Consider the following 26,785-nt stretch of genomic DNA (forward strand, 5'->3'; position numbering starts at 1 on the left):
TTCCGGAATGCCTGAAGGACTTCGAAGATGTATTCTCTGAAAGTGAGGCCGAGACGTTACCGCCACATAGACCCTTTGACTGCGCTATCGAGCTGGTCCCAGGGGCTAAATTACCTAAAGCCTGTCTGTTTAATTTATCCGGCCCTGAGTGCTTGGCTATGAAGGAATACATTGCTGAAAGTCTGCGCAAGGGACACATACGTCCTTCAGGCTCACCTGTGGTGGCAGGTTTCTTTTTTGTAAAGAAAAAAGATGGCGGGTTACGTCCCTGTCTCGATTTTCGGGAGCTTAATCAGATTACTGTACGGAATACGTACCCTCTTCCGTTGATTCCCGACTTGTGTAACCAACTATCAGGGGCAAAGTGGTTTTCTAAACTGAATCTTCGGGGGGCATATAATTTGATAAGGGTCCGAGAGGGGGATGAATGGAAAACTGCGTTCCTCACGTCCGAGGGACTGTTTGAAAATTTAGTCATGTCGTTTGGTCTTACCAATGCCCCCCCGCCATATTTTAGAATTTCATCAACGTGGTATTCTCGGATCTCATTGGTCGTTTTGTCGTTATCTACTTAGATGATATTTTGATATACTCCTCCGACAGGCATTCTCATCTGGAACATGTACGAACTGTTCTCCAAAGACTGAGAGAAAATCATCTGTATGCCAAATTGGAGAAATGTGTATTTTGTGTGCAAGAATTGTCTTTTTTGGGATTAATTGTATCCTGTGAGGGTTTTCGCATGGACCCTAAGAAGGTGCAGGCCATTGCGGATTGGGTGCAACCCCCGAGATCTTAAGGGTCTTCAGCGCTTCTTGGGGTTCGCCAATTATTACCGCAAATTTATCCGGGGGTTTTCGCAGGTGGTCAATCCTCTCATGGATCTAACATGCAAAGGTGCGGATGTGAGAAGTTGGTCCTTGCTTGCAAAAGTGTCCTTTGCGACGCTGAAAAAATGTTTTATGTCTGCTCCTGTGTTGGTACAGCCAGATCCGTCCAAACCATTTGTGGTGGAGGTGGATGCCTCCGAGGTGGGGGTGGGGGCAGTGTTGTCCCAAGGGCCTGCCACTCTAACCAACCTCAGGCCATGTGCTTTCTTTTCCAGGAAGTTCTCTGCTGCTGAAAGAAATTATGATGTAGGCAATAGAGAGCTTCTTGCGGTCAAGTTGGCGTTTGAGGAGTGGAGGCACTTTTTGGTGGGGGCCAGTCACCCGGTTACTGTGATCACTGATCACAAAAATTTGTCTTACATTGACTCTGCTAAAAGATTAATGCCCAGACAGGCCCGTTGGTCACTTTTTTTATCTCGTTTCCAGTTTACTATTACATTCCATCCAGGGTCAAAGAATGTCAAGGCTGGCGCCTTATCTCGTAGTTTTCACCCTGTGTCTGCCCCTGAGCCACCATCCTCCATTCTGCACCCTGGGGTGGTGTTAGCAGGGATCTCGTCTGAATTGGAACGGGAAATTGAGGGGGCCCAGTCGCTGGTTCCTGCGGCCAAGCCAGGAGGCAAGTTGTTTGTCCCAGAGCAACTTTGCCTTAAACTCTTGCAAGAGTTCCACGAATCCAAGTTGTGTGCTCACCCTGGTATATCAGCCACGTGACTGGAGGTGGCTAGGATCTTCTGGTGGCCTACCCTTGGTTCTGATATAAAGAAATTCATTTCTGGTTGTGGGGTCTGCGCTCGTTCTAAAAGCTCCCATAGCCGGCCGGTGGTGGAGCTGATGCCCTTGGAAGTTCCTGAAAGACCATGGACCCACCTGTTCATGGATTTTATTACCAATCTTCCCTCTTCCAGGGGTAATACAGTGGTATGGGTAGTGGTGGACAGATTTTCAAAGCAGGCTCATTTTGTTCCCCTGTCCGCATTATCTTCAGCTGAGATATTATCCAGATTGTGCAGCATGTGGTCCGCTTGCATGGGGTACCCCTGAATGTGGTGTCTGATCGTGGTGTGCAGTTTGTGGCTAAGTTTTGGCATGCTTTCTGCAAAAAATTAGAGATATCTCTGTCCTTTTCGTTCGCATACCATCCTGAGAGTAATGGTCAGACGGAACGCACTAATCAGTCTCTGGAACAGATCCTCAGATGTCTGACTTCTGCTAGACAGAATGACTGGGGTGATATACTGCCGTTGGCTGAATTTGCCTTCAATAGTCGGGTGAGTCAATCCACTGGTATGTCCCCTTTCTTGATCAACTATGGGTTCAGTCCTCATTTTGGTGAGTTTTCTCGTCTGGATTCGGGGTGTCCCAGGGCTGAGGACTCTGTTCAGTGGTTAAAAGATACATGGGCAGAAGTCCAGCAGCGCATATCTAGGTCTCAAGGCAGGTATAAGTTTTTCGCGGACAGGAAACAAACACCTGGTCCCATGTTTCAGGTTGGAGAGAAAGTTTGTCTCTCCACGCGAAACATTAAGTTAAAGATTCCGTCAGCCAAGTTGGGCCCCAAATTCATTGGCCCGTACAAGATTGTGGAAAAAATCAACCCAGTAGCGTACAGGCTGTGCCTTCCACCCTCTTTCACGATCCCTAACGTCTTCCATAGATCTCTACTGAAGCCTTTTGAAGCAGTCCGGGGAGAATCCGAGTCTGCTGCTCCTCCGGTTTCAGTTGAGGGACATGTGGAATATGAGATTGGTCACATCGTAGATTCTAGGTTGGTACGGCAGTCAGTACAGTACCTAGTTCATTAGAAGGGGTATGGGCCGGAGGACAGGTCATGGGTGCCGGAACGGTTGATGCATGCGGATCGCCTGGTTCGGGCTTTCCATGCTAGGTACCCGGGCAAGTCTGGGGGTCCAGAGGCCCCCCGTTGAGAGGGGGGTACTATCATGATATCAGTGCTGGGTTGACCGGCACTTCTGGGGTTAATGTTTTGATCTCAGTGCAGACTCTTACCTGCACACCTGGGACCTATTATGGTGGCCTCTCATTGGTTCTGGGAAAGCTTCTTATAGCCTCAGGAAGCTCCCATCCCCCGTCAGTTATACTTTCGCCCTTGGCATTGTGTGGTGACCCCTGAGTGTGTTTGTGCTGTGTTCTGGTTGCTTGATTCTCTGTGTACGACTCGGTCTGTTCTCTGGATATTGCTTTGGATTCTGCTTGGTACCTTCTATGTCTGTTTGGTTTTGACTTCTGCTTGGCCCTGACTATCCGTTCTGTATCATCCTTGGTACTTTACTGATATCTCTGTATATGACCTCCGTTTTGCCTGACTCTGATATTTCTGTATAGTGTCCTGCCATCTCTGAAAGCAGGATGCTAAGCCCCGCCCTCTTGCAGTCACATGACCGTAGGTCCTGTGACTGCTTGCTAAACTTCAGGGTCCACAGGTCCTGTGTATCTGTACTTTCCGGCTGTACCTGACCCCGAGCCCCCCTACAGTGCGGGTGAGTCCCAGCTCAGCGGAGGTTGCACGCTGGCGCTGACAGGATCCTGACAATATTCCTAGCTCACCCTGCACCTAAACCCTCACTAGGGAAATGGTCGGTGCGGAAACTAATCCCACCACTGCACTAAACACACATAAGGAAAAATGATAAAACAGGGGAACACCACTTAGCTTTGCTCTGTTGCTTACGCTCCCAGCAACAGAGCCCACCACCTGCGTGCATCTTTTCCTCCGACCGGATCCAACACCATAGTGCAGCCTTGGAGCAAACAGAGTCCACCACCTGCGTGCAGCTGTCCAGAAACAGAGTCCAGCAAATGAGTCCAGCTTTTCTGCCAAAGAGTCCAACATTTTGAGTCCAGCTTTCCAGCAACCGAATCCAGCATCCTGAGTGCAGCTCTACACCATAGCTGCCACTCCAAAACCACCTTTGGCACACAGCCAAAGGAAAAAAAAAGGTTACTTTGTGCATTTAATCTGTCAGATCCAACCTGGATCATGACACTCATTTCTTTAAATAATGATGGCCACTCGTTTTTCTTTACTTAGCTGCTTTTTTCTTGCCATAATACAAATTCTAACAGTCTATTCAGTAGGACTATCAGCTGTGTATGCACCAGGCTTCTGCACAACACAACTGATGGTTCCAACCCCATTTATAAGGCAAGAAATCCCACTTATTAAACCTGACAGGGCACACCTATGAAGTGAAAACAATTTCCAGTGACTACCTCTTGAAGCTCGCCAAGAGTGTGCAAAGCAGTAATCAAAGCAAAAGGTGGCTACTTTGAAGAACCTAGAATATAAGACATATTTTCAGTTGTTTCACACGTTTTTGTTAATTATATAATTACACATGTGTTAAGTCATAGTTTTGATGACTTCAGAGTGAATCTACAATTTTCATAGTCATGAAAATAAAGAAAACTCTTAAAGATCTTATTGTTACTATATTCCGTGTGGTTAATTACATGTATGGAAAGAAATTACTGAATGAGAAAGTTGATTAATTGCTGATGTGACCTCTTTGATAACAACAGTAATTATTTCACCCGGGCACATTGATGGTTCTGCTGTTACATTTCACGGTTTTAGTGGCTTGCTTGAAAAGCAAAACCAGATGCTACCTTTTAAAATATGGATGAGCTACTGTGTAGCTGAAGCTTCCTTACTCTTCAACACAAAAAGATTATGTACAATTTTATCCTCTTCAGCCAGAGACAACAAAGTATAGTCATCAATTATTCACAGGTCGGTCAAGCTGATGTGAAAAAAAAAAAAATCCCTGGCGAGGCAACTAATTCAGAGATACAAAAGCTTCAGGTCTAAATTCTTTCAGGGGATTTTAGGCAAAGATTAATCAAGAGTGTATGAAAGATGACAAGCAAAAAGATGCCTCCGCAGAAGCAAGCCGACGGCTCAATGTTCCTGCTTTCGGGTAAAGTATTCCATTTGACCAGACTGGGTGTGTGTGGTGAGATGTGAGTGGTTTTCTGACTGTGATTAAAACTTCAGGCAGCCGAGCTAAGCAGCAATCAAAGAGGATTAGTTTTTGATTTCACACCTTAGTGAAAAATAATCTGCTCCGATGACATATCCATCACCTAGCAATGGTTTCCAATGACTCTGTAGCGCTTTCGTTAATAAGTTTGTGAGATCTCATACAGAGGAGATTATTTATCACTGGATTGATAATAATCGTGCATCATTACTAATTATTTGTACCCAGACAATATAAAAAAAAGAGAAATGGTAAAAAGGGTGTAAAAGCTAATAATACATAAAGTAGCACTCTTTAGTCTGCTTTTAAATTTACTGTTTTGATCCAGTTTTGAAGCGGATTGTAAAGGGCTGAGAAGTATATAGGTAATATTATATGAAACCACCTTTATGTAAGCTCTGTGTAGTCAGAAATGCATCAATCTGTAAACTTCTACAAAGATTACAAAAGTAATATTATCCGACAGTCATTACCGATTTCTGACATCTTTCAGTGGCATTCTTACGCATTTTTCATGCTGAGATCCGCGCTATGTTCAAACGTAAAATTTCATTTTTGTGTACATCGGTGATATTTAATGATATACTAATATACTGTATAGCCATAATGATAACACAGATCTACAAAAAAATGTTCTGGTGCCAAGGATTTTTTATTGTATTTTGGGTATTTTGAAAGAGCTGAATTCAAAAATCCCATTACTTTTGCTGAATTGGTTCTAGTTTTTGAGATAATTCATCCTTGAATCTAATGCATTTCCCCAGTGCGACTTGTGTGTCACAACAAATGCAATAGTTTAAGGCTTTTGGTCTCTTTAACAGTGTCTTAAGTAATGAAATATCCCATATAATTATTTTGTATTTCAATTTGTAGGCTTACAAAGGTGACATTTTGAAGCCAGAATTTTACTGTAATTAATTAACCCCTTAGTGACGGAGCCAGTTTGCAGCTTAATGACCAGGCCAATTTTTACAATTCTGACCACTGTCCCTTTATGAGGTTATAACTCTGGAACGCTTTAATGAATCCCGCTGATTCTGAGACTGTTTTTTCGTGACATATTGTACTTCATGATATTGGTAAAATTTCTTCGATAAGTCTTGTGTCTATTTATGAAAAAAATGGAAATATGGCGAAAATTTTGAAAATTTTGCAATTTTAAAACTTTAAATTTTTATGCCCTTAAATTAGAGAGATGTGTCACACAAATTTCTTAATAAATAACATTTCCCACATGTCTACTTTACATCAGCACAATTTTGGAAGCAAAATTTTTTTTGTTAGGAAGTTATAAGGGTTAAAAGTTGACCAGCGATTTCTCATTTTTACAACAAAATTTACAAAACCATTTTTTTAGGGACCACATCATATTTAAAGTCATTTTGAGGGGCGTACATGACAGAAAATACCCAAAAGTGGCACCATTCTAAAAACTAGACCCCTAAAGGTGCTCAAAACCACATTCAAGAACTTTATTAACCCTTTACGTGCTTCACAGGAACTAAAGCAATGTGGAAGGAAAAAATTAACATTTAACTTTTTTTGCAAAAAATTTACTTCAGAACCAATTTTTTTTATTTTCTCAAGTGTTAAAAGAGAAAATCAGCCACAAAATTTGTTGTAAAATTTCTCCTGAATACGCCAATACCCCATATGTGGGGGTAAACCACTTTTTCAGCACACGGCAGAGCTCACAAGGGATGGAGCGCCGTTTTCACTTTTTCAATGCAGAATTGGCTGCAATTGAGATCGGATGCCATGTTGCGTTCGGAGAGCCCTTAATGTGCGTAAACAGTGGAAACCTCCAACAAGTGACCCCATTTTAGAACTAGACCCCTTAAGGAACTTATCTAGATGTGTGGTGAGCACTTTGAACCTTCATGTGCTTCACAGAAGTTTATAACGTAGAGCCGTGAAAATAAAAAATCCACTTTTTTTTCCACAAAAATGATCTTTTCGCCAACAAAAATTTTTATTTTTACAAGGGTAACAGGAGAAATCATACCCCCACAGTTGTTGTGCAATTTGTCCCGAGTACGCTGATACCCCATATGTGGGGGGGAACCACTGCTTGGGGGCATGGGAGAGCTTGGAAGGGAAAGAGCGCCATTTTGGAATGCAGACTTTGATGGAATGGTCTGTGGGCGTCATGTTGCGTTTGCAGAGCCCCTGATGTACCTAAACAGTGGAAACCCCCCACAAGTAACCCCATTTTGGAAACTAGACCCCCCAAGGAGCTTATCTAGATGTGTGGTGAGCACTTTGAACCCCCAAGGGCTTCACAGAAGTTTATAAACGCAGAGTCGTGAAAATAAAGTATTTTTTATTTCCACAAAAGTGATTTTTTTAGACCCCAATCTTTAGACCCCCAAAGTTGGTAAATAGTGGAAACCCCTCAGTTCTTGCTCCAACCCTAACCCCAACACACCCCTAACCCTAATCCCAACCCTAACCCTAATCCCAATCCTAATCCCTAATCCTAATTCTAACCCTAATCCTAGTTCACCCTAACCCTAATTCTAACCCTAGCCCTAACCCTAGCCCTAACCCTAGCCTGACCCTAACCCTAGCCCTAACTCTAGCCCTAACCCTAGCCCTAGCCCAACCCCTTACCCCTAGCCCTACCCCTAACCCTAGCCCTAACCCTAATGGAAAACTGAAAAAAAAAATATTTTCTTTATTTTGTTATGTTGGCCTAACTAAGGGGGTGATAAACGGGGGGGTTATGTACCATTTGTTTTATTTTGATCACTATGATAGTTTATCATAGTGATCAAAATGAATGAATGGAATCTGCCAGCCGGAGCCTGCAGATTCCCGGTGGGCGCACTGCGCATGCGCCCGCCGTTTTCTCCGGATCCAAGATGGCGGCGCCCACCGGAGGATGCCGGCGGGACACAGGACCACCGGGAGGGGACAGAGGACCACTGGGAGGTACAGGGGGGGCATCGGGGATCCTCTTTCTCTCTCCTCTGATGTGCGATCACATCAGAGGAAAGAGAAATTAAATGCAAAATCATGGCTTTTTTTTTGCGGTTGCCGTTATAGTGTTAATAATGGCGATCGCAAAAGCAGGGTCAGCAAAAACCAACCCGATTCATGTTCTCTGGGGTCTCAGCTACCCCCTGCAGCCGAGACCCTGGAGAAAATCCGACACTGGGGGGCGCTATTTACTTACTCCACAGCGCCGTGAGTTCACTGCGCTGTGGTTTAAGTACCCTTAATTACCGCCGTTAAAAGGCGTATCAGCGGTCGTTAAGGGGTTAATTAATCAACTATTAAATATCTAAGAATATAGGGCCAATCTGGCAAAACCAAAGTCATATTCTTAATCAACATCATACATTTTATAAAAAAAAAAACATTCAGAAATCGTTGGCATCAAAATCACGTATACCATTGATAATTTCTCCGTTTCTTAAAGCAAGGGTTGGTGAATTCTGTTATTATATGTCATAAATTTCTTACATTTAAATTTTTATGCGTTCTTAAGCATTTTTTTTCCATTCATTAAAATAGATGAAAAACACTGTAGTGACATGCTGCACAATTTAAACTGCTTTAAATCTGCAAGGAAAACTTAGCAACATGAGATTTCAGAAATTTCAGTCACTTTGTTGGGACAGTGAAATGCTGAAGTTTTCAAGAACAAAAAGCACACAAAAACACAACGCGTGAATATTGTAAATTAACTTTTCATTACCTATTTGTTTGGGGCACCCGTTTTGTGAAAAACAGAGATGCAAATAAAACAAATACAATGTTGTAGATAATCATTTCTGACACAAGACCATTAACTTAAAATGAAAAAAACTTTTTAGGTAAAATGTGGATTACATACAGTGCGTGCTCTTAAGTTGTGTAGATATATCAATCAATGGCTGTAAACCCTGGCATTTTGATGCTTAACTTTCCTGATGTTTTACATTATTTTTTTAAATTGACTTATCATAAATTTAAAAAAATCAAATAAACTTCATTTTGATAAAAAATAGCCTTTTAAATGATAAAATATTTTGTTTCTATGTTAAGACTATCCATTGCGTTTCAAGAGATCCATGACAGTGTCGAGGGAGCTATTGAGGGAGGATCAAGTGACCCTTCACGGTTGACCAAGTGATTTCCAAATTAATCCACAGGGCGTTGCTAGCAACTGAGAATGACCAGACAGAGACGTGTGTCTCTGTATGGGAGGATCAAGGCAGATGGCTATCCCCGTTTATTATGTCACCTTTTTAATAGTATTTTGCTTAATTATGCAAAGTATACAGCTACCAATAGCATCGTCGGAACACATTTACTTTATAAGCCAATAGTATTGCAAGAAAACCGGAAACTACATTCATGTCTCCAGCTACGTGACGTAGAGAATAGAACAATAGCACATTCATCAGGATCTCATGTCTTATATCTTGTTCAGACTGGAACAGTCTGGTTTTATTACAACCGTGAACTTTCCCCTAGTTACAAAATGTATCTGGTAAACAAAATGGCGTCGCAAGCACAAAAATGGAGTCTTTGAGAACAAGATGTCCCGTACGTCTGAATACTGTACTTCACAATCCCCACTAGATAAATTTTGTTAACTAATATGCAGCAACAGAGGTGCTATCCCAAGCCATAAGCTTGAGGGGTACTGGTCTTCACATGGCTGATGTCGTGTTACCAGTCATGGCTGTTGCGGCACACCCATCCCCCTGTATGCTGCAATTTTCGAATAACAATTTTTGATGATGTGGTGGAGATCTTTTGAAGGTAGTCATGCACTTGGCTTCAACATCTTCATTGAATAACCTTTTGGGATCGGTGTAGAGAAGAGCAGGGGTGACAACGCCTTTGGTATCATCATTAGCGGTCCTAGTGCAGAATTTCCTAATACATACAGAAATACACCAAAGAACAAGTTTTAGTATCACATATACAACAAGGATACAGGCAGCAATATGCAACAAGCTTTTTAAGATCCCAGCTATCCAGCCCCCAATTCCCTTAAACCAATTAGCTCGATGAGAAAGGAGAAGGTGTCTGACCACCAACTGTCCTTATTATAATCATTGTCATTATCATATTGATCTCTGAGTCTTTAAATATCTTCTAACTTTAACTTTAACTTCTACCAATAATAATATGGAAAATGCGGAAAACCAAAACATTATGCCCCCTTTATTTGCTATTGGCTTGTTGGGTGATGAGGAGGACTTGATAGGGACCGTCATACAAGGGTTCTAGTCCGTGCTTTCTGACATGCCTTTTCAGGACTACAAAATCACCAGGCTTCAAATTATGACAGGTGTCGGTTTCTGCTGAATCTGGAAGAGAAGAGGAAACTAGAGCATAGATATTAGCATGATTTTTACTAAGCTGAATAACATATTGAACAGCACGGTCAGTTTCTTCTGATAACTGCTGAGGCTGGAAATTTGCAACTGGGGGCCTAGCACCAAACAATATCTCATATGGGGACAGGCCATGTTTTGCAATAGGGGTAGTATGAATGTGGTATAGTACAATGGGTAGGAGCTCTGGCCATGGAGCCGTAGTCTCCTGCATCATTTTGGTCAATTGTCCCTTCAGTGTGCTATTCAGCCTCTCAACTTTCCCACTGGATTGTGGGTGGTACGAAGTATGGAGGGCTACAGTGGATCCAAGCATTGTCAGAACTTCTTGGTACACATGAGAAGAAAAGGCCGGACCTTGATCACTTTCAACAACTTCTGGAACCCCATATCTGCATAAGACTTCCATCACCATTTTCTTCGCTGTGGTTTTTGCAGTCATGTTGGTAACAGGGAATGCTTCCGGCCAACTGGAGAACATGTCAACAACAACCAAACAGTATTCATACCTTCCAGACTTAGGTAACATGATATGGTCCACCTGGAGCCTTTGGAAAAGTTAGTGGGGCTTAGTAAGGTGCTTCGGGGGTACACGTTGAAGTTGACCAGGATTGCAGGTCTGACAGATATTACAGGCATGGTTGAGCTCTGTCAAAACTGTGGAAATTCCCGGGGCCCAGTAGAATTTTTGCACCAGTGCGAGGGCTTGATTCTTTCCTCGATGTGTAGGCCCATATGCCCATGTGGCAATAGCAGGGTACATCTGCTGAGGGAGACACACGAGTTGGTCCTTTTTCCAGAGACCATTATCCATTCGTGTCCCATCAGTTTTCCATTGCTTCATCTCTTCTTTTGGAGATATTTTTTGTATCGTTATTAAGTGGTCCGATAGAAAACTTTAGTCTGTTATAGATCATCAGGTTCTTGTAGGGTCAATGCTTCTTGTAACTGTTTACGTTGAGAGCGTGTGGTCACCATAGCTAGTATGGTTGGTTCAACGGGTAAAAGAGTGGTGGCTTTTGCTTGCATATCCGCAAATGCGTTGCCAACAGTCTGTGGACTGTTCCTAGGACCGTGCGTCTTAACTTTGATAATAGCCACCTGAGTAGGTAATTTAATTGAATTCATGAGGGTTTTAACAGCTTCAGCATTTTTCACTGGGGTTCCAGCAGTAGTAATAAACCATCAATTGGCCCATAGAGCCCCAGAATCCTGAGCAATACCAAATGCATACCATGAGTCCGTGTATATATTAGCCCGTCTGTTCTTGGCCAAAATACATGTAGTAGACTAAGCCTGAAGTTCTGCTTCTTATGCTGACTGTGAGGGCGGGAGCGCAGCTGCATGCACTACAGTGTCCTTTGTGGTAACAGCGTATCCAGTGTGGAATCTACTAAACTCATCAGCATATCTTGAACCATCCGTGTATAACATTAGATCAGGATCTGGGAGTTGATTTTCGCTGACATTTGATAGCGTAGCTGTTTCTTCAGTTAGAATGTTGGAGATAATCCTCATCACTGCCATCTTTCTTGGGGACCGGCAGTAAAGTAGCGGGGTTGATTCTAGTACAGCGATATAACTTGACATAGTCAGGAAAAAGGAGTGAACACTGCAGCCGTAAGTGTCGTTGCACAGTTAAAATATCTTGGTTGCTGAAGTGTCAGTATTGCTGTAGTGTCATGAGGGGCAAAAATGTGCGTTTCATGTCCAAGAATTATGTCTGCAGTTTTATTGAGCAGCGAGTGAGTGGTGTGAACTGCCCTCATGCAATTTGGTGATGCTCGGGCCACATGGTCAAGGAGGGCCGAATAATAGCCCACTGGTCGTTGCCTATTGCCATGTGATTATGTAAGTACCCCAGCTGCGTGTCCTTCATTCTCAGACACATGCAAATGGAACGGTCGAGTATAGTCCGGGATGCCCAAGGCAGGGGCGGAAGCAATAAGCCGTTTTAGTTCAGAGAAGGCACGATAAAGGTTTTCCATACAAACCGGTGATCTGTCCTTATAGTTTATTATACCGTCTTTTAAGGCATTGTAAAGGGGTTGCATTATGCAGGATGCATCCGGTATTCATTGATGATAATAAGTACATAGTCCAAGAAAACGCTGGAGTTCAGTTTCAGCTTTTGGGAAAGAAAGGGAGCTGATAGCTATTTTTCTTTCTTCTATGAGGTGTCTGATATCTTGAAGGAGACAGTGACCCAAGAATATCACTTGACCAAGGCAGAATTGAAGTTTCGAGGCCGAAACCCGACAGTTCAGATCTGCCAGATACTTGAGGCTGACAGTGGCAGCAATGGCTTTCTGCTCGGTCTGTGCACACAACAAAAGATCATCCACATACTGAAGCAGCGTGACCTGGGGTGATCTAACTGCTAGGGTAAAAGACATTCGTTCATGTTTTTTTGCAAACTGGTTGGGACTGTTTTGGGCCCCTTGTGGCATAACTGTCCATGTTAACTATCGTCCCTGATAAGTGAATGCAAACAGAAACTGGCAATCTGGGGGTAACGGAATGCTAAAGAAGGCATTGGCAAGGTTGATGACTGTAAACCAAGCAGCATCCTGGGGTATTTTCGACAAAAGAGTATGTGGATTAGGCACCACTGGAGTTTCCAGAACAGTAGCTGCATTAACTGCCCGTAGATCTTGTACCAGCCGGTACACAGAGGGTTGGCCAGGTGGGGTCTTTTTCTTAACGGAAAACAAGGGCATATTACGTGGAGGAACACAGGGTACCAGAGCACCATTATCAAGTAACATTTGTATTTGTTCCGCGAGGCCCCGCTCCTGATCATATTTCAAAGGATATTGATGGACTTTGGGAAAAGGGGCACCAGGTTTGAGAAACATTTTTACTGGTTTTACAGACATTTTCCCTATATCATTTGGCCCTTTTGACCAAAGTTTAGATGGTATCTCTGAGAGGTATGGGGTGAGTTGTTGATCCTCAGGCAATATTGGGGGTGGATCTGGGCCTATCAGGGCTATCATAACTGTGGGAAGGGCATGCAAAATACAAATTTCCTCACTGCCTTCATCTGCATAGGGATTATGTAACGTAAGGACCATCTGGCCATCATCTTGGAATTGTGTTCTGGAGCGGAACTGTGATAATAAATCTGCTCCTAGTAAATTTACTGGACATGTGGGAGAGATCACGAATTGAGCAGTAACCTCGGGGAAGGGTCCCACAGGGATGTGTTTTGTAAAAGTATGTTTATTGGGTGTGCCATCTACTCCAATTAAAGCAAGCTCTTGATCTGAGAATTGAATAGGGATATCCGTAGGTACATCTGATGACTTGATTATAGAATTGGCCGCCCCAGTGTCTACCATGAACTTAACAAGGGTGTCCCCTACAGGGAGCGTGACAGATGAGCATGCCTCAGGTTTGGTGGAGAACGTTGTAATGGCAGACCCTGGTTGGCCACCCCTTCAGTATGGACAATTATCAGGATTTTGGGGCTGTCCGTAACTGAGGTATCCTCTAGGGTTCCCAGTATTTAGGTTGCGATTGGAAGGGGGAACTTGTGGGTAGCATCTATCAGCGGGAGTGTGACAATCTCTCTGGAAGTGACCGAGTCGGCCACAGCGCCAGCATTGCAGATGAGTCTTGGCACGGTGAATCTGGGGAGTAAAGTTCCCAGTCATAGGATTGGAAGAGATATTGGAGTAGTGAGCTGAGTTTGTGTATGGTTGGAGCACGGGAGCTGGAGCTTGCTGTGTGGGCCACTGATAAGGAACAAGCTGTGTGTTGGTGGGGGCAGTGGTGGGAGGGGGAGCTGGAACAGCTGTGGCTGCTGGCTTGCTTTTCGATTTTCCCGTTGATACAGAGTGGGTTAAACTTTTTTTTTTCTCTACTTTTAATGCATCGTTTGGAGTCTTTCTGGCACATTATTTTCAATCATTTTCTCGCACTACAGTTATTTTCTTGCACCATAAAACATCCACTCCTTGTCATAATAATAGACAATTTTCCTTCTTCAACATAGCAGTAACAGAAACAATCAGAATTCACTTCTTCTGTTCTTCCTAACACTTTTATCATACAATTCATGTGCCAAGCTACGGAATTCTTCTTTTTCTTCCACGGAAACATGATTCTCTCCTTTAAAGCTAAATAGCCTTACTTCAGTTGAGCACAGTACAGGAGCGGCCGTTCAGTCTGTTCCACTGGGTCTATCCTCCTCTGGGATGCCCAAAATGCCAACACGGTACTCAGTGAAAGGAGGAGGGTGTCTTATACTATCCCTCCAGACACCTCTGGTTATATACAGTTGTGGCCAAAAGTATTGACACCCCTGAAATTGTCAGATAATACTCAGTTTCTTCCTGAAAATGATAGCAAACACAAATTCTGTGGTATTATTATCTTCATTTAATTTGTCTTAAATGAAAAACACAAAAAGAATTGTCCTAAAGCCAAATTGGATATAATTCCACACTAAACATAAAAAAGAGGGTGGACAAAAGTATTAGCACTGTTCGAAAAATCATGTGATGCTTCTCTAATTTGTGTAATTAACAGCACCTGTAACTTACTTGTGGCACCTAACAGGTGTTGGCAATAACTAAATCACACTTGCAGTCAGTTGACATGGATTAAAGTTGACTCAGCCTCTGTCCTGTGTCCTTGTGTGTACCACATTGAGCATGGGGAAAAGAAAGAAAACCAAAGAACTGTCTGAGGACTTGAGAAACCAAATTGTGAGGAAGCATGAGCAATCTCAAGGCTACAAGTCCATCTCCAAAGACCTGAATGTTCCTGTGTCTACCGTGCGCAGTGTCATCAAGAAGTTTAAAGCCCATGGCACTGTGGCTAACCTCCCTAGATTTGGACGGAAAAGAAAAATTGACAAGAGATTTCAACGCAAGATTGTGCGGATGTTGGATAAAGAACCTCGACTAACATCCAAACAAGTTCAAGCTGCCCTGCAGTCCGAGGGTACAACAGTGTCAACCCATACTATCAGTCGGCGTCTGAATGAAAAGGGACTGTATGGTAGGAGACCCAGGAAGACCCCACTTCTTACCCCGAGACATAAAAAAGCCAGGCTGGAGTTTGCCAAAACTTACCTGAAAAAGCCTAAAACGTTTTGGAAGAATGTTCTCTGGTCAGATGAGACAAAAGTAGAGCTTTTTGGGCAAAGGCATCAACATAGAGTTTACAGGAGAAAAAAGAGGCATTCAAAGAAAAAAACACGGTCCCTACAGTCAAACATGGCGGAGGTTCCCTGATATTTTGGGGTTGCTTTGCTGCCTCTGGCACTGGACTGCTTGACCGTGTGCATGGCATTATGAAGTCTGAAGACTACCAACAAATTTTGCAGCATAATGTAGGTCCCAGTGTGAGAAAGCTGGGTCTCCCTCAGAGGTTATGGGTCTTCCAGCAGGGCAATGACCCAAAACACACTTCAAAAAGCACTAGAAAATGGTTTGAGAGAAAGCACTGGAGACTTCTAAGGTGGCCAGCAATGAGTCCAGACCTGAATCCCATAGAGCACCTGTGGAGAGATCTAAAAATGGCAGTTTGGAGAAGGCACCCTTCTAATATCAGGGACCTGGAGCAGTTTGCCAAAGAAGAATGGTCTAAAATTCCAGCAGAGCATTGTAAGAAACTCATTGATGGTTACCGAAAGCGGTTGGTCGCAGTTATTTTGGCTAAAGGTGGTGCAACCAATACTTTTGTCTGGCCCATTTTTGGAGTTTTGTGTGAAATGATCAATGTTTTGCTTTTTGCTTCATTCTCTTTTGTGTTTTTTCATATAAGACAAATTAAATGAAGATAATAATACCAAAGAATTTGTGTTTACAATCATTTTCAGGAAGAAACTGAGTATTATCTGACAGAATTGCAGGGGTGTCAATACTTTTGGCCACAACTGTATATTTATATATATTCCTGAGTTACGTATCCTACCCAATCTTCGTTCACCTCACCACGCCTGATGCTAACAGTAATCAGGATTTCTGGATATTTTGACTATAAAGAGAAACACAATCACTGGTCAATCTGGGGTGTCCGTCCCTTATGAGGTACGGTTCGAACACTGGGCCCCCAATGGGACTGCACCTTTATATGATTCCACCCAAGAATCACCCCACCATCAAGGACAAACCTCAGATCCTTTCTGCAGCAACAGACACAGGAAAAACCACACCAAACGGTCAGTCTGTACAGTATAGCTGCCAACTGGTTGTCGTGGGGGATGATCAGTCCCAATTTTTTCAGTGCCTGTGTCCGGCCGAGGGTCCTTTGTCTTGTTGTCCTCTGGGGGCAGAGGCGTCCCTGTTTGGGGGCCTCACGTTGGGCAGCCAGCTGCCGAGGGAGCTATTGAGGGAGGATCAAGTGACCCTTCACGGTTGACCAAGTGATTTCCAAATTAATCCACAGGGCGTTGTTAGCAACTGAGAATGACCAGACGGAGGCGTGTGTCTCTGTATGGGAGGATCAAGGCAGATCACTAACCCTGTTTATTATGTCACCTTTTTTATAGTATTTTGCTTAATTATGCAAAGTATACAGCTACCAATAGCACCATCGTAACACATTTACTTTATAAGCCAATAGTATTGCAAGAAAACCGGAAACTACATTCATGTCCCTAGCTACGTGATGTAGAGAATAGAACAATAGCACATTCATCAGGGTCTCATGTCTTATATCTTGTTCGGACTGAAACAGTCTGGTTTTATTACAACCGTGAACTTTCCCCTGTCATGATCCAGCATGGATCTGACAGATTAAATGGATAAGTGAATTTTGTTTCCTTTGGCTTGGTGCCAAAGTGATGTGATTGCCCCCGGTGGCCATTAGAATTATTACACGTGGTGTCGTTCATTCTAAGTTGCCCCAGTGGTGGTGAGTGGTAGTGCACTTTAGTTTCTTTGGTTTAGTGCACGTAATTATAAATCAGGTCTGAGGTTCTTTAAAAGAGTTCAGGTGTGTTTGATGACTGTGGGTGATATTGTGTTCGTCATTTGGGAAGCAAGCCTGGGTGAGGAAGGAGCTGAACATGAGTCCTGCGCAGCCCAGCCAGAGGGGACGAGTGGCAACTAGGTGGTCTGCAAGAAGGGCTGGCATGGCATGGTGGAGTCACAGTTTATGGTGTTGGCAGGAAGTGCTTGCATGGCTTGGTGGAGTGACGACTATGGAGAGAGTTGCACTCAGCATTCGGGATTTGGTTGCTAAGAGCTGGACTCAAGCATGCTTGACTTTTTGGGCAGGAGCTGAACTCATCTTTGGGATTCTGTTACTGGACAGCTGCAACTGGTGGAGGACTCTGCTCCAAGGCTGCACTATGGTGAAGGATCCAGTTATGGTGATGGATCTGGGTGGAGAAGATGCACACAGATGGTGGGCTCTGTTGCTAGGAGCGTACGCAACAGAGCAAAGCTAAGTGGTGTTTCCCCTGTATTGTCATCTTTCCTTGTGTGTTTAGTGCAGTGGTGGGATTAGTTACCGCACCAACCAATTCCCTAGTGAGAGTTTAGGTTCAGGGCGAGCTAGGGTTTTTAGGTTCCTGTGCGTCGCCCGGTGCGGAACCGGCATAGGGAACGATAGGAGTGCAGGAGATCTCCACTTCCCTATTCCCTATTGCAGGGCCCACCATTGTTAATGTTACCCAGGTTCCCCTTTATTATTTAAATTCGCCTTACTGGAGGCGGGGTTTCCAGCTGCACGTTTTATTATTTAAATTCGCCCCACTGGAGGCGCTGTATCCAGGGTCACGGGTGTCTTATGGGTTCGTCTTGCGGTACTCGCTGCGTCCAGACACACGTGACCGTGACATTCCCTAGTTACAAAATTTATCTGGTAAACAACAAAATGGCGTCGCAAGCACAAAAATGGTGTCTTTGAGAACAAGATGTCCCGTACATCTGAATACTGTACTTCACAACAGCACGAGACACATACCGTAAGTGTATGTGCCAACCTTTTCACGTTTTTAAATTTTCATGATGTTAAGCGGTCTCTAAGTACAACTCCATTGTAACCACAGAAAGCAGAGCATAGCTCCATTGTAGCCTTAATATTCTGATAATAATGGTCCTTTATTCGCTATGTACTTTACACCAAGTGATTATATACACTGAACAAATATATAATCACAACACTTTTGTTTTTGCTCCCATTTTTCATGAGCTGAACGCAAAGATATAAGACTTTATGTACACAAAGGCCTTTATCACTCAAATATTGTTCACTAATTTGTCTAAATCTTAGCCCAGATAATCCATCCTTCTCACCGGTGTGTCATATCTAGATGCTGATTAGACAGCATTACTATTGCACATGTGTGCCTTAGGGTGGCCGCAATAAAAAGCAACTCTAAGGCTATGTGCCCACGTAGCGTTTTAAAACGCTCACTAAAAACCGGACTACTTCCCAGAAAACGCGCGTTTTTTTCCGCGCGATTTCAACGCGATTTTACCGTGATTATGATCGCGATTTTGCCGCGATTTTCGCGTGCGATATTCAAGCACTTTCCAAGCGATTTGAAGCATCGCTTGGAAAGTGATTGGCAGGTTGGTCACACTCGTCAAACATAGTGTTTGACAAGTGTGACCAGGTTTTTACTATTGAGGCTGCCTATGCGGCATCAATAGTAAAAGATAGAATGTTAAAATGCTAAAAAAAAATAAAAAATCGGGGTATATTTACCTACCGGCGTCCCGCGCTGCATTCCCGGGCCTCAGCGTTCCCAGCGATGCCTTGCGAGACCTGTGATGACGTAGTCTCGCGTTACTATAGCGATCTCGCGAGACCGCTAGAGTCGCGCGAGACTACGTCATTACAGGGCCTTGCCGCAAGGCATTACTGGGAACGCTGAGGCCGGGAATGCAGCGCGGGACGCCGGAAGGTAAATATACCCCGATTTTTTATTTTTTATTCTTTTTTTTTACAGGGGTATGGTACCCAGGGCCTGGAGGACAGTCTCCTCTCCTCCACACCGTGGGTACCAACCGCACATGAGACGCTTAACTTCCCGCATGGTGGGCATAGCCACATGCGGGAAGTAAGCGATTCTTATGCATTCTTATGGGTGCGGAATCGCGGCAATTGTTTGCGATTCTGCGCAAAAGAATGAGCATGCTGCGATTTTTTCCTCAATGCTATTCCGCCACGGAAAAAAACGCAGCATTAGCACAGCATGTGCGGAATGCCATAGGAATGCATGGGGGGCGTTCTGTACACGATTTTTGAACGTTTTCGCGCCGAAAATCGCGGCAAAAACGCTTAAAAATCGCTACGTGGGCACACAGCCTAAAATGTGCAGTTTTACAGTATTGGGGGGAGGTCAGAAAACCAGTTAATATCGGGTGTGACCACCATTTGCCTCACACAGTGCAACACATCTCCTTCAGATAGAGTTGATCAGGTTGTTGATTGTGGTCTGTGGAATGTTGGTCCACTCCTCTTCAATGGCTGTGTGAAGCTCTTGCATGTCTCGCATACTCACCGGACATGTTACCCATTGAGCATGTTTGAGATACTCTGGATCGGCGTGTATGACAGCATGTTCAAGTTCCTGCCAATATCCAGTAACTTCGCCCAGCCATTGATGACAAAAATTTTCCATTTTTGCACTTTCATTTTCTTCCTCCCCTTCTTTCAAGAATCATAACTATTCTATGGCTGTAGCCTTATGAGGGCTTATTTTTCAAGGGACGAGATGCAGTATTAAATGACCCCATTTTCTTTGCAAATGTACTGGAAAACAGTGAAAAAATTCCAAGTGCAGAAAAATTGCACCCAAAAATGCAATTCCTCAATTATATTTTTGGGTTTTGTTTTTACAGCATTCATTGTGCTAAAAAATTTACCTAGCAATATGATTTTTAAGGACAGTATATATTTTTTTTAATTTAAGTTGTGAAAATTTTTTTGGGAAATTTGTAAAAAAAAAAAAATTTTTTTGCTTGTTTCGCCACATCAATGGAGTTTTGTGAAAGCTTGTTTTATGTATGTTAGCTGATGTTTTTGATACAATTTTGGGGTAGATACGACAATTTGATTGCTTCTTAGCATTTTTTTATGCTGTTGTGCGGACGAAAACATTGTAATTCTGAGGTTTCAATTTTTTTCTCTTTATGACGTATACCAATAAAGTTAATTGATTTAATATTTTTATAGATAAGACTTTTACGAATGCAATAATACCACATATGATTATTTTTTACATTTTTACTGAGTGAAAATCACAGTATCCTATGAAGCTCAGCCTGTGGCTAAGTTTTGCAAGGGTACCAAGATTACCCTGCAATCACGTTACGGAGGGACTGATGGGAGCCGCTAATATTTTGTAATATTTTGTACATGATGAAAAAGTTGTTCTCTTATGAAGTCCATCCACAGGCTGGACTTTAGAAAAAGACAAAGATGGTGGCAACATGGAACTTCAACACACCCCAAGCTGCCTTAGCAATCCATCTGTAGTCATGTGCGGTGGAAGACAATGAACACACACCTCAGCACTGATGTCATTTAAATGCCAGAGGATGACAGCTGCATTTACGTGCTTAAACTATGCAATCAGAGCACTCTTTGACCGCTGTAGTTACAGGCAGATGCCAGTTATGTGCAGTTGTGCTCAAAAGGTTACATACCCCGGCAGAATTTTTGCTTTCTTGGCTTTTTTTTTAGAGAATATGAATGATAACACCAAAACTTTTTCACCACATGGTTCGTGGTTGGGTGAAGCCATTTATTGTCAAACTACTGTGTTTTCTCTTTTTAAATCATAATGACAACCCAAAACATCCAAATGACCCTGATGTAAAGTTCACATACCCTGGTGATTTTGTCCTGATAATATGCACAGAAGTTGACACAAAAGGATTTGAATGGCTACTAAAGGTAACATCCTGACCTGTGACCTGTTTGCTTGTAATCAGTGTGTGTGCAATAAAGGCTGAGTGAGTTTCTATAATCCAGACAGACTCTTGCATTTTTTATCCAGCCACTGACGTTTCTGGATTGTGAGTTATGGGGAAAGCCAAAGAATTGTCAGCGGCTCTACAGGAAAAGGTAGTTGAACTGTATAAAACAGAAAAGGGATACAAAAAGATATCCAAGGAATTGATAATGCCAGTCAGCAGCGTTCAAACTGTGATTAACAAATGGAAAAGCAGGGGCTCTGTAAAAACAAAACCACGGTCAGGTAAACCAACAAAAATGTCGTCCACAACTGCCAGGAAAATTGTTCGGGATGCAAATGAAAACCTACAAATAACATCAACTAAAATGAACTACTGGACTGTCTGAAAACTAGTGGTGTGGCTGTTTCAAGATGCACAATAAGGAAGCACTTGAAGAAAAATGGGCTGCATGATCGAGTCGCCAGAAGAAAGCCATTACTGCGCAAATGCCACAAACTATCTCTCGCCTACAATATGCAAAACAGCACAGAGACAAGCCTCAAAACTTCTGGAACAAGATAATTTGGAGTGATGAGATCAAAATTAAACTTTTTGGCCACAACCATAAACGTTACATTTGGAGAGAGGTCAACAAGGCCTATGATGAAAGGAACACCATTCCTATTGTAAAGCATGGAGGTGGATCGCTGATGTTTTGGGGATGTGTGAGCTACAAAGGCACAGGAAACTTGGTCAAAGTTGAAGGAAAGATGAATGCAGCACATTATCAGCAAATACTGGAGGCAAATTTGTAATCATCAGCCCAGAAGCTGCACATGGGACGTACTTGGACGTTCCAACATGACAATGATCCAAATCACAAGGCTAAGTTGACCTGTCATTAGATACAGCAGAACAAAGTGAAGGTTCTGGAGTGGCCATCTCAGTCTCCTGACCTCAGTATCATTGAGCCTCTCTGGGGAGATCTCAAGCACGCAGTTCAGTGCAGTCTGATCATTGTTCCTGGTCTTGCTTGGCTCCTATCTATCCTGCAATCACAGCTCTATAATGTGCATGTGCATCAGGAAAGAGTAGAGAGCCAATGATCTGAAAATAAATCTGGCGCATGTGTTTTACAGTATTCTGCGCTGCCCCAGGCAGGCTATCGTGAGGTATTGAGAGATATTTTCAATTTTAGATGGCTGGCCCTGTTAACATCTGGGCCTGTCAAGTAGTTCTTGGACCTTTTCTTGGTCTGTCTGATGAGGTCCAAGTAAGAAAAAGTTTGAGAAGCCATGTTCTATCATCCATTCATAGATAAGGTTAAAGAAATTGGGGTTCGGTCAGCTTTCCCCACTCGCTGACAGTGACTGACATGTCTCTGCCTATACCAGCGTCACTGTCAGCGGGCGGAGAACTGCCAGGGAACCACCTGTACGACTAGTGCAAAGCTGATAAAAAAAATTGGGAGGTTAGTAAAGTGATCTGTTCGATAAGAAGATAGTTTATCTACTAAAAAAAAATAAAGTTGATCGGCAGATAAAAAAAATGGATAAAATCTTCAAATTTTACTCCATATACATCAAGAAATTAAAATCCACATGTTGGTGATAGAAAAAACACTCTTAGGCTACTTTCACACATCCGTTTTTTTAAATCCGGCATGATGCGGCGAAATTTGTGTAAACCGGATCCGGAATTGGATCCAGTTTTTTCACATAGAATATAATGATCGCCGCATCATGCCGGATGGACATGCGGCGCCTCCGGGTTTTGCCGGATACGGCAAACATGCGCCGTCCGGCGTCTGCAAAAAACGTTGGCTGCAACGTTTTTTTGCAGCGCCGGACCGGCTTTTTCAACTGCGCATGCCCGGGCACTATGAGTTTTAACCCCACAAGTGCCCGGCGCGCATCTCTCTCTCTCTCTCCCCCTCCCCTTCTCTCTCTCTCTCTCCCCCTCCCCTTCTCTCTCCATACGCTCCATACCTTTCTTTGGCTGGCTCTCTCGTCCCCCTCTGTCTCTCTGGCTGCTCTCTCGTCCCCCGCTGTCTCTCTGGCTGCTCTCTCGTCCCCCGCTCTCTCTTCGGCTGTTCTCTGGTCCCCCGCTCTCTCTTCGGCTGCTCTCTCGTCCCCCGCTGTCTCTTTGGCTGCTCTCTTGTCCCCCGCTGTCTCTCTGGCTGCTCTCTCGCCTCCCGATCTCTCTCCGGCTGGCTCTCTCGACCCCCGGTGCTGCGGCTCCTTTAAATGTCCTCCAAGCCGCATCAGGGGACGCATGTACATCCGGTGTCACCGCTGCAGGCCGGATCCGGCGGCCCGGCTATTCGCCGCAGGCCGCCGGACCCCTGACACTGGATGTCTGAAAGAGGCCTTACGCGTTTTTGTCACTGTCTGCGCCCTTAGCATTCTCTATGGCTTGGGGGGCACTCAGTGCCAGAATCACAAAAGAGTGTTTTGCCTATCACCAACATGTGGATTTAATTTTTTTAAAATATATGGAGTAAACTTTGAAGATGTTAATTTTTTTTTGATGTGCTAATCAACTATTTTTCTTGCACTTATTTTCTGGCAGTCAGCAGTATTTGAAACGTCACCCATCGCACATGAAAGACAGATTTCATCATTGCACAGTGAGCGATATAGCCAATATTTTTTCTCAGTATAATCTTATCCAGAAAGCAAAAGTAAGACTTGTCAAAGTAAAGCCAGTATTATTCTTCTGTATCATCACAAGGAGACCGGTACATACATTGGATTGTTTGCATTTCTGCTCATTTCTCAACACTTTGTTGCAAATGTCTACAGAAGGACTGGAATTTTCTGTGCTAAGCTGTATACCCCAGGGGTCTGACTACCAAAATACTCACGAGAAAAGCCTTTTTCTCTTTTAGTCACCTTGTGCGAAGATGGTGGTATTGGTGGGTAAGCATGGCAGACACAATACTCGGGTTCACAGAAAATGGTATTTATTAAGAGGAACCTAGCAAGCACATTTATATAAGAGTACAAAAAGCTTGGATTTGTCCCCTCTGTGGAAACGAGCTGGTGTTTCTTGCTTTTCATTAATACTCTCGCCTTAAGCGATGAGATAATAGAAAGGTGCTGTCAGGTCCCTTGTTGGTGTCTGCTCTAGTAATTACGGTACTTGTATTTTTCACTAAATAATCCTGGAACATATTTTCTCAGAACTTTGCTTTGTATTTTTCTACTAATATATGAATAAATTGCCATCTCGGTGTTACCTCTTTACCATGCATATATTTTCCTAGGTTTATGATCATATTTCTCCAGTTTATTCTATGCTTACACATGAGCTTCTCCCTAATTGTATATGTTACCTAGAACTGAAGCTCTGACATATGTGATTTCTATGACACGGTACATGAGGCAGCTGTACAAGAAGTTAGGTCCTTCCCTTACAGTCGGCACTGAGCTCTTGAGACACAAAAACTTCCCAGGGGAATAAGTGTTTCTATAGAAACACGTCAATGGTTGATGTAGAAGGACCCAAGTGATAAAATATGCTTTCGAATGACACAAGCATTAATTAGATGCCTGATGATAACTTCACAAGAGACAAACTCTTCTTTGGCACCTAAGAAGTTGTTAATCTACTTTGTACTTTTGTGCTCAAGAATATTTATCTGAAATGTGCTAGGATGAAAACCGGTTAGTACTTGCAGAAGTCTCTAGTGGTTACATGTTGGAGCTGCAATGGGAATTACGCAGAACTGAAGGTCAGGACATGGATTTAGCTACTTGTACGTGTTGCTTGCTCTGTTTTGATGGCATTGTTCAGAGAACGGATGTGGTTGGCACCAGTGGCACAGAGGCAGTCATTCAGTGTGCCCATCCAGACTACTCTACAAGGGAGCCGCAGACGATACATGAGGTGAGATGGACCACTCTAAAACCAGCCTTATTATTACTATACGTTAGAAGGAAACTGCGTAGATGAATGAAATGTCAGGTTTCTTGGGTATAGTTTAGGTTATAATTTGTGTTGTGTACTTGGAAGTAGCAAAATATTTTGTTGACATGTTTTAAATTATCTTCCATATGACAAAACCTCATTTGTTGCACTCATAGCTACGTTTACATAGGTACTAGTAATAAGTCAAGGTGCTCGGATAAGGTGCTATCTGGGCATGCTCGTGGGCTAACCGAATGTCTTCCGTGTGCTCGAATAATATGTTCAAGTTCTTGCAGCTGCATGTCTCACGGCTGTTCAACAGCCGAAAAACATGCAGTGATTGGCTAACAAACAGGAAATCCATGCATGTGTTGTGGGTGTCGATCAGCCGCAAGAAATGCAGCCGTGGGGACTCGAACATAGTATTCGAGCACCCCGAAGATACTCGGTTAGCACGCGAGCATGCCCGGATAACACCAAGCACGATCAATCATCACTAATAGGCACACTTTCTACTTCTAAAACTGAGATAATTGCTAAACTTATACTCATAGTAAGAGATCATCATTATTCATTATTATATTCAATTACCAAATAGCATATTCAGTTGCATATTTTGTCTTGTGGCTTTTTTCACATGACCCTATTATTCGTCTCTATTTGCTCATTATATGGAAATATCTAATGTTGGTCAATGCAATTATTTACACAGGCTTAGATATTTTTTACACTTGTATTTGAAATACTTAGCATATATCATTGGTATTAATCTTCAGGATAACTTTTATTTATAAAATGTGCATATACAGTGGGTATGGAGAGTATTCAAACCCCTTTAAAGTTTTCACATTTTGTTTCATTGCAGCCATTTGGTAAATTCAAAAAAGTTCATTTTTTTCCCCTCATTAATGTACACTCGGCACCCCATCTTGACTGAAAAGACCCAAAAATGTAAACCTTTTTTCGCAATTTATTAAAAAAGAAAAACTGAAATATCACATGGTCATAAGTATTCAGACCCTTTGCTCAGTATTGAGTAGAAGCACCCTTTTTTATAATTTTTTATTTAAAGACTTACAACAAAATCCAGGTTAACATAATAATTGAAACCAGACAAGTAGATGAATACAAGAAATACAACTTAACTCCCGACCAAGACAATCGTCCACGAGTCCTTAACATCCGGGGACGCGGTAGTAGAGGTCAATTCGGAGGATCTTTCATTTTTTAACTTTTAACAAACAGTATAGGAAAGAAAAGACAGAGCAGAGGAAGAAGAAAGAGAGCAGTTGAAGCGAAAAAAGAGAGTTGGGGAAATAAGTAACGGAACCAAGCGAGGCAAAAAAAAAAAAAAAAAAAAAAGGAGGAGTGAAGGAAAAAACGAGGGGGAAAGGGAAGGAGTACCCACCTGACCAAGTCCACCACTCAACCTGATGTTTTCAGTTAACCCTAGGGGGTTTGCCTCCAGCATTAGATCACAATATTCAATAGAGCTTCGAAAATCCATCCATCCAAGCCAAGTAGCCCAAATCTTTGGGCATGATTCATGTATGGATGAGGTGAGGTCCTCCATATACATAATTTCATTGACTTTTGCGATACACTGAGTTATGGTTGGAGGAGAGGGACTCTTCCATCTCTCCGGGATGCAAGCCCTCAGAGCCATGATCAAAAATTTCAACAAAGAGGATTTATAGATCCGGAGAGGGATTTCATTATGTTGGAGTAGTATCAGAGCCGGAGTCAACTTTTCGGAACAGCCCGTAACCCGA

At 43.0% G+C, this 26,785-nt stretch overlaps 1 protein-coding gene across 1 annotated transcript in view; it reads left to right on the forward strand.

Annotated features, from left to right (window-relative positions):
- Nucleotides 1–4,720: 4,720 nt before the first annotated feature.
- KCNMB3 (potassium calcium-activated channel subfamily M regulatory beta subunit 3) overlaps nt 4,721–26,785 on the forward strand; it is a 43,086-nt gene continuing 21,021 nt past the window's right edge. Inside the window, exon 1 of the mRNA XM_073578799.1 lies at nt 4,721–4,831. Within this exon, the coding sequence (XP_073434900.1) occupies nt 4,771–4,831 (61 nt within the window). The 5' untranslated portion in view covers nt 4,721–4,770. The remainder of the gene's footprint in view (nt 4,832–26,785) is intronic.

This window comes from Dendrobates tinctorius, unplaced genomic scaffold (genome assembly GCF_039654945.1).
Source record: "Dendrobates tinctorius isolate UK_male_01 unplaced genomic scaffold, ASM3965494v1 ptg000060l, whole genome shotgun sequence".
Classification (NCBI taxonomy): Eukaryota; Metazoa; Chordata; class Amphibia; order Anura; family Dendrobatidae; genus Dendrobates; species Dendrobates tinctorius.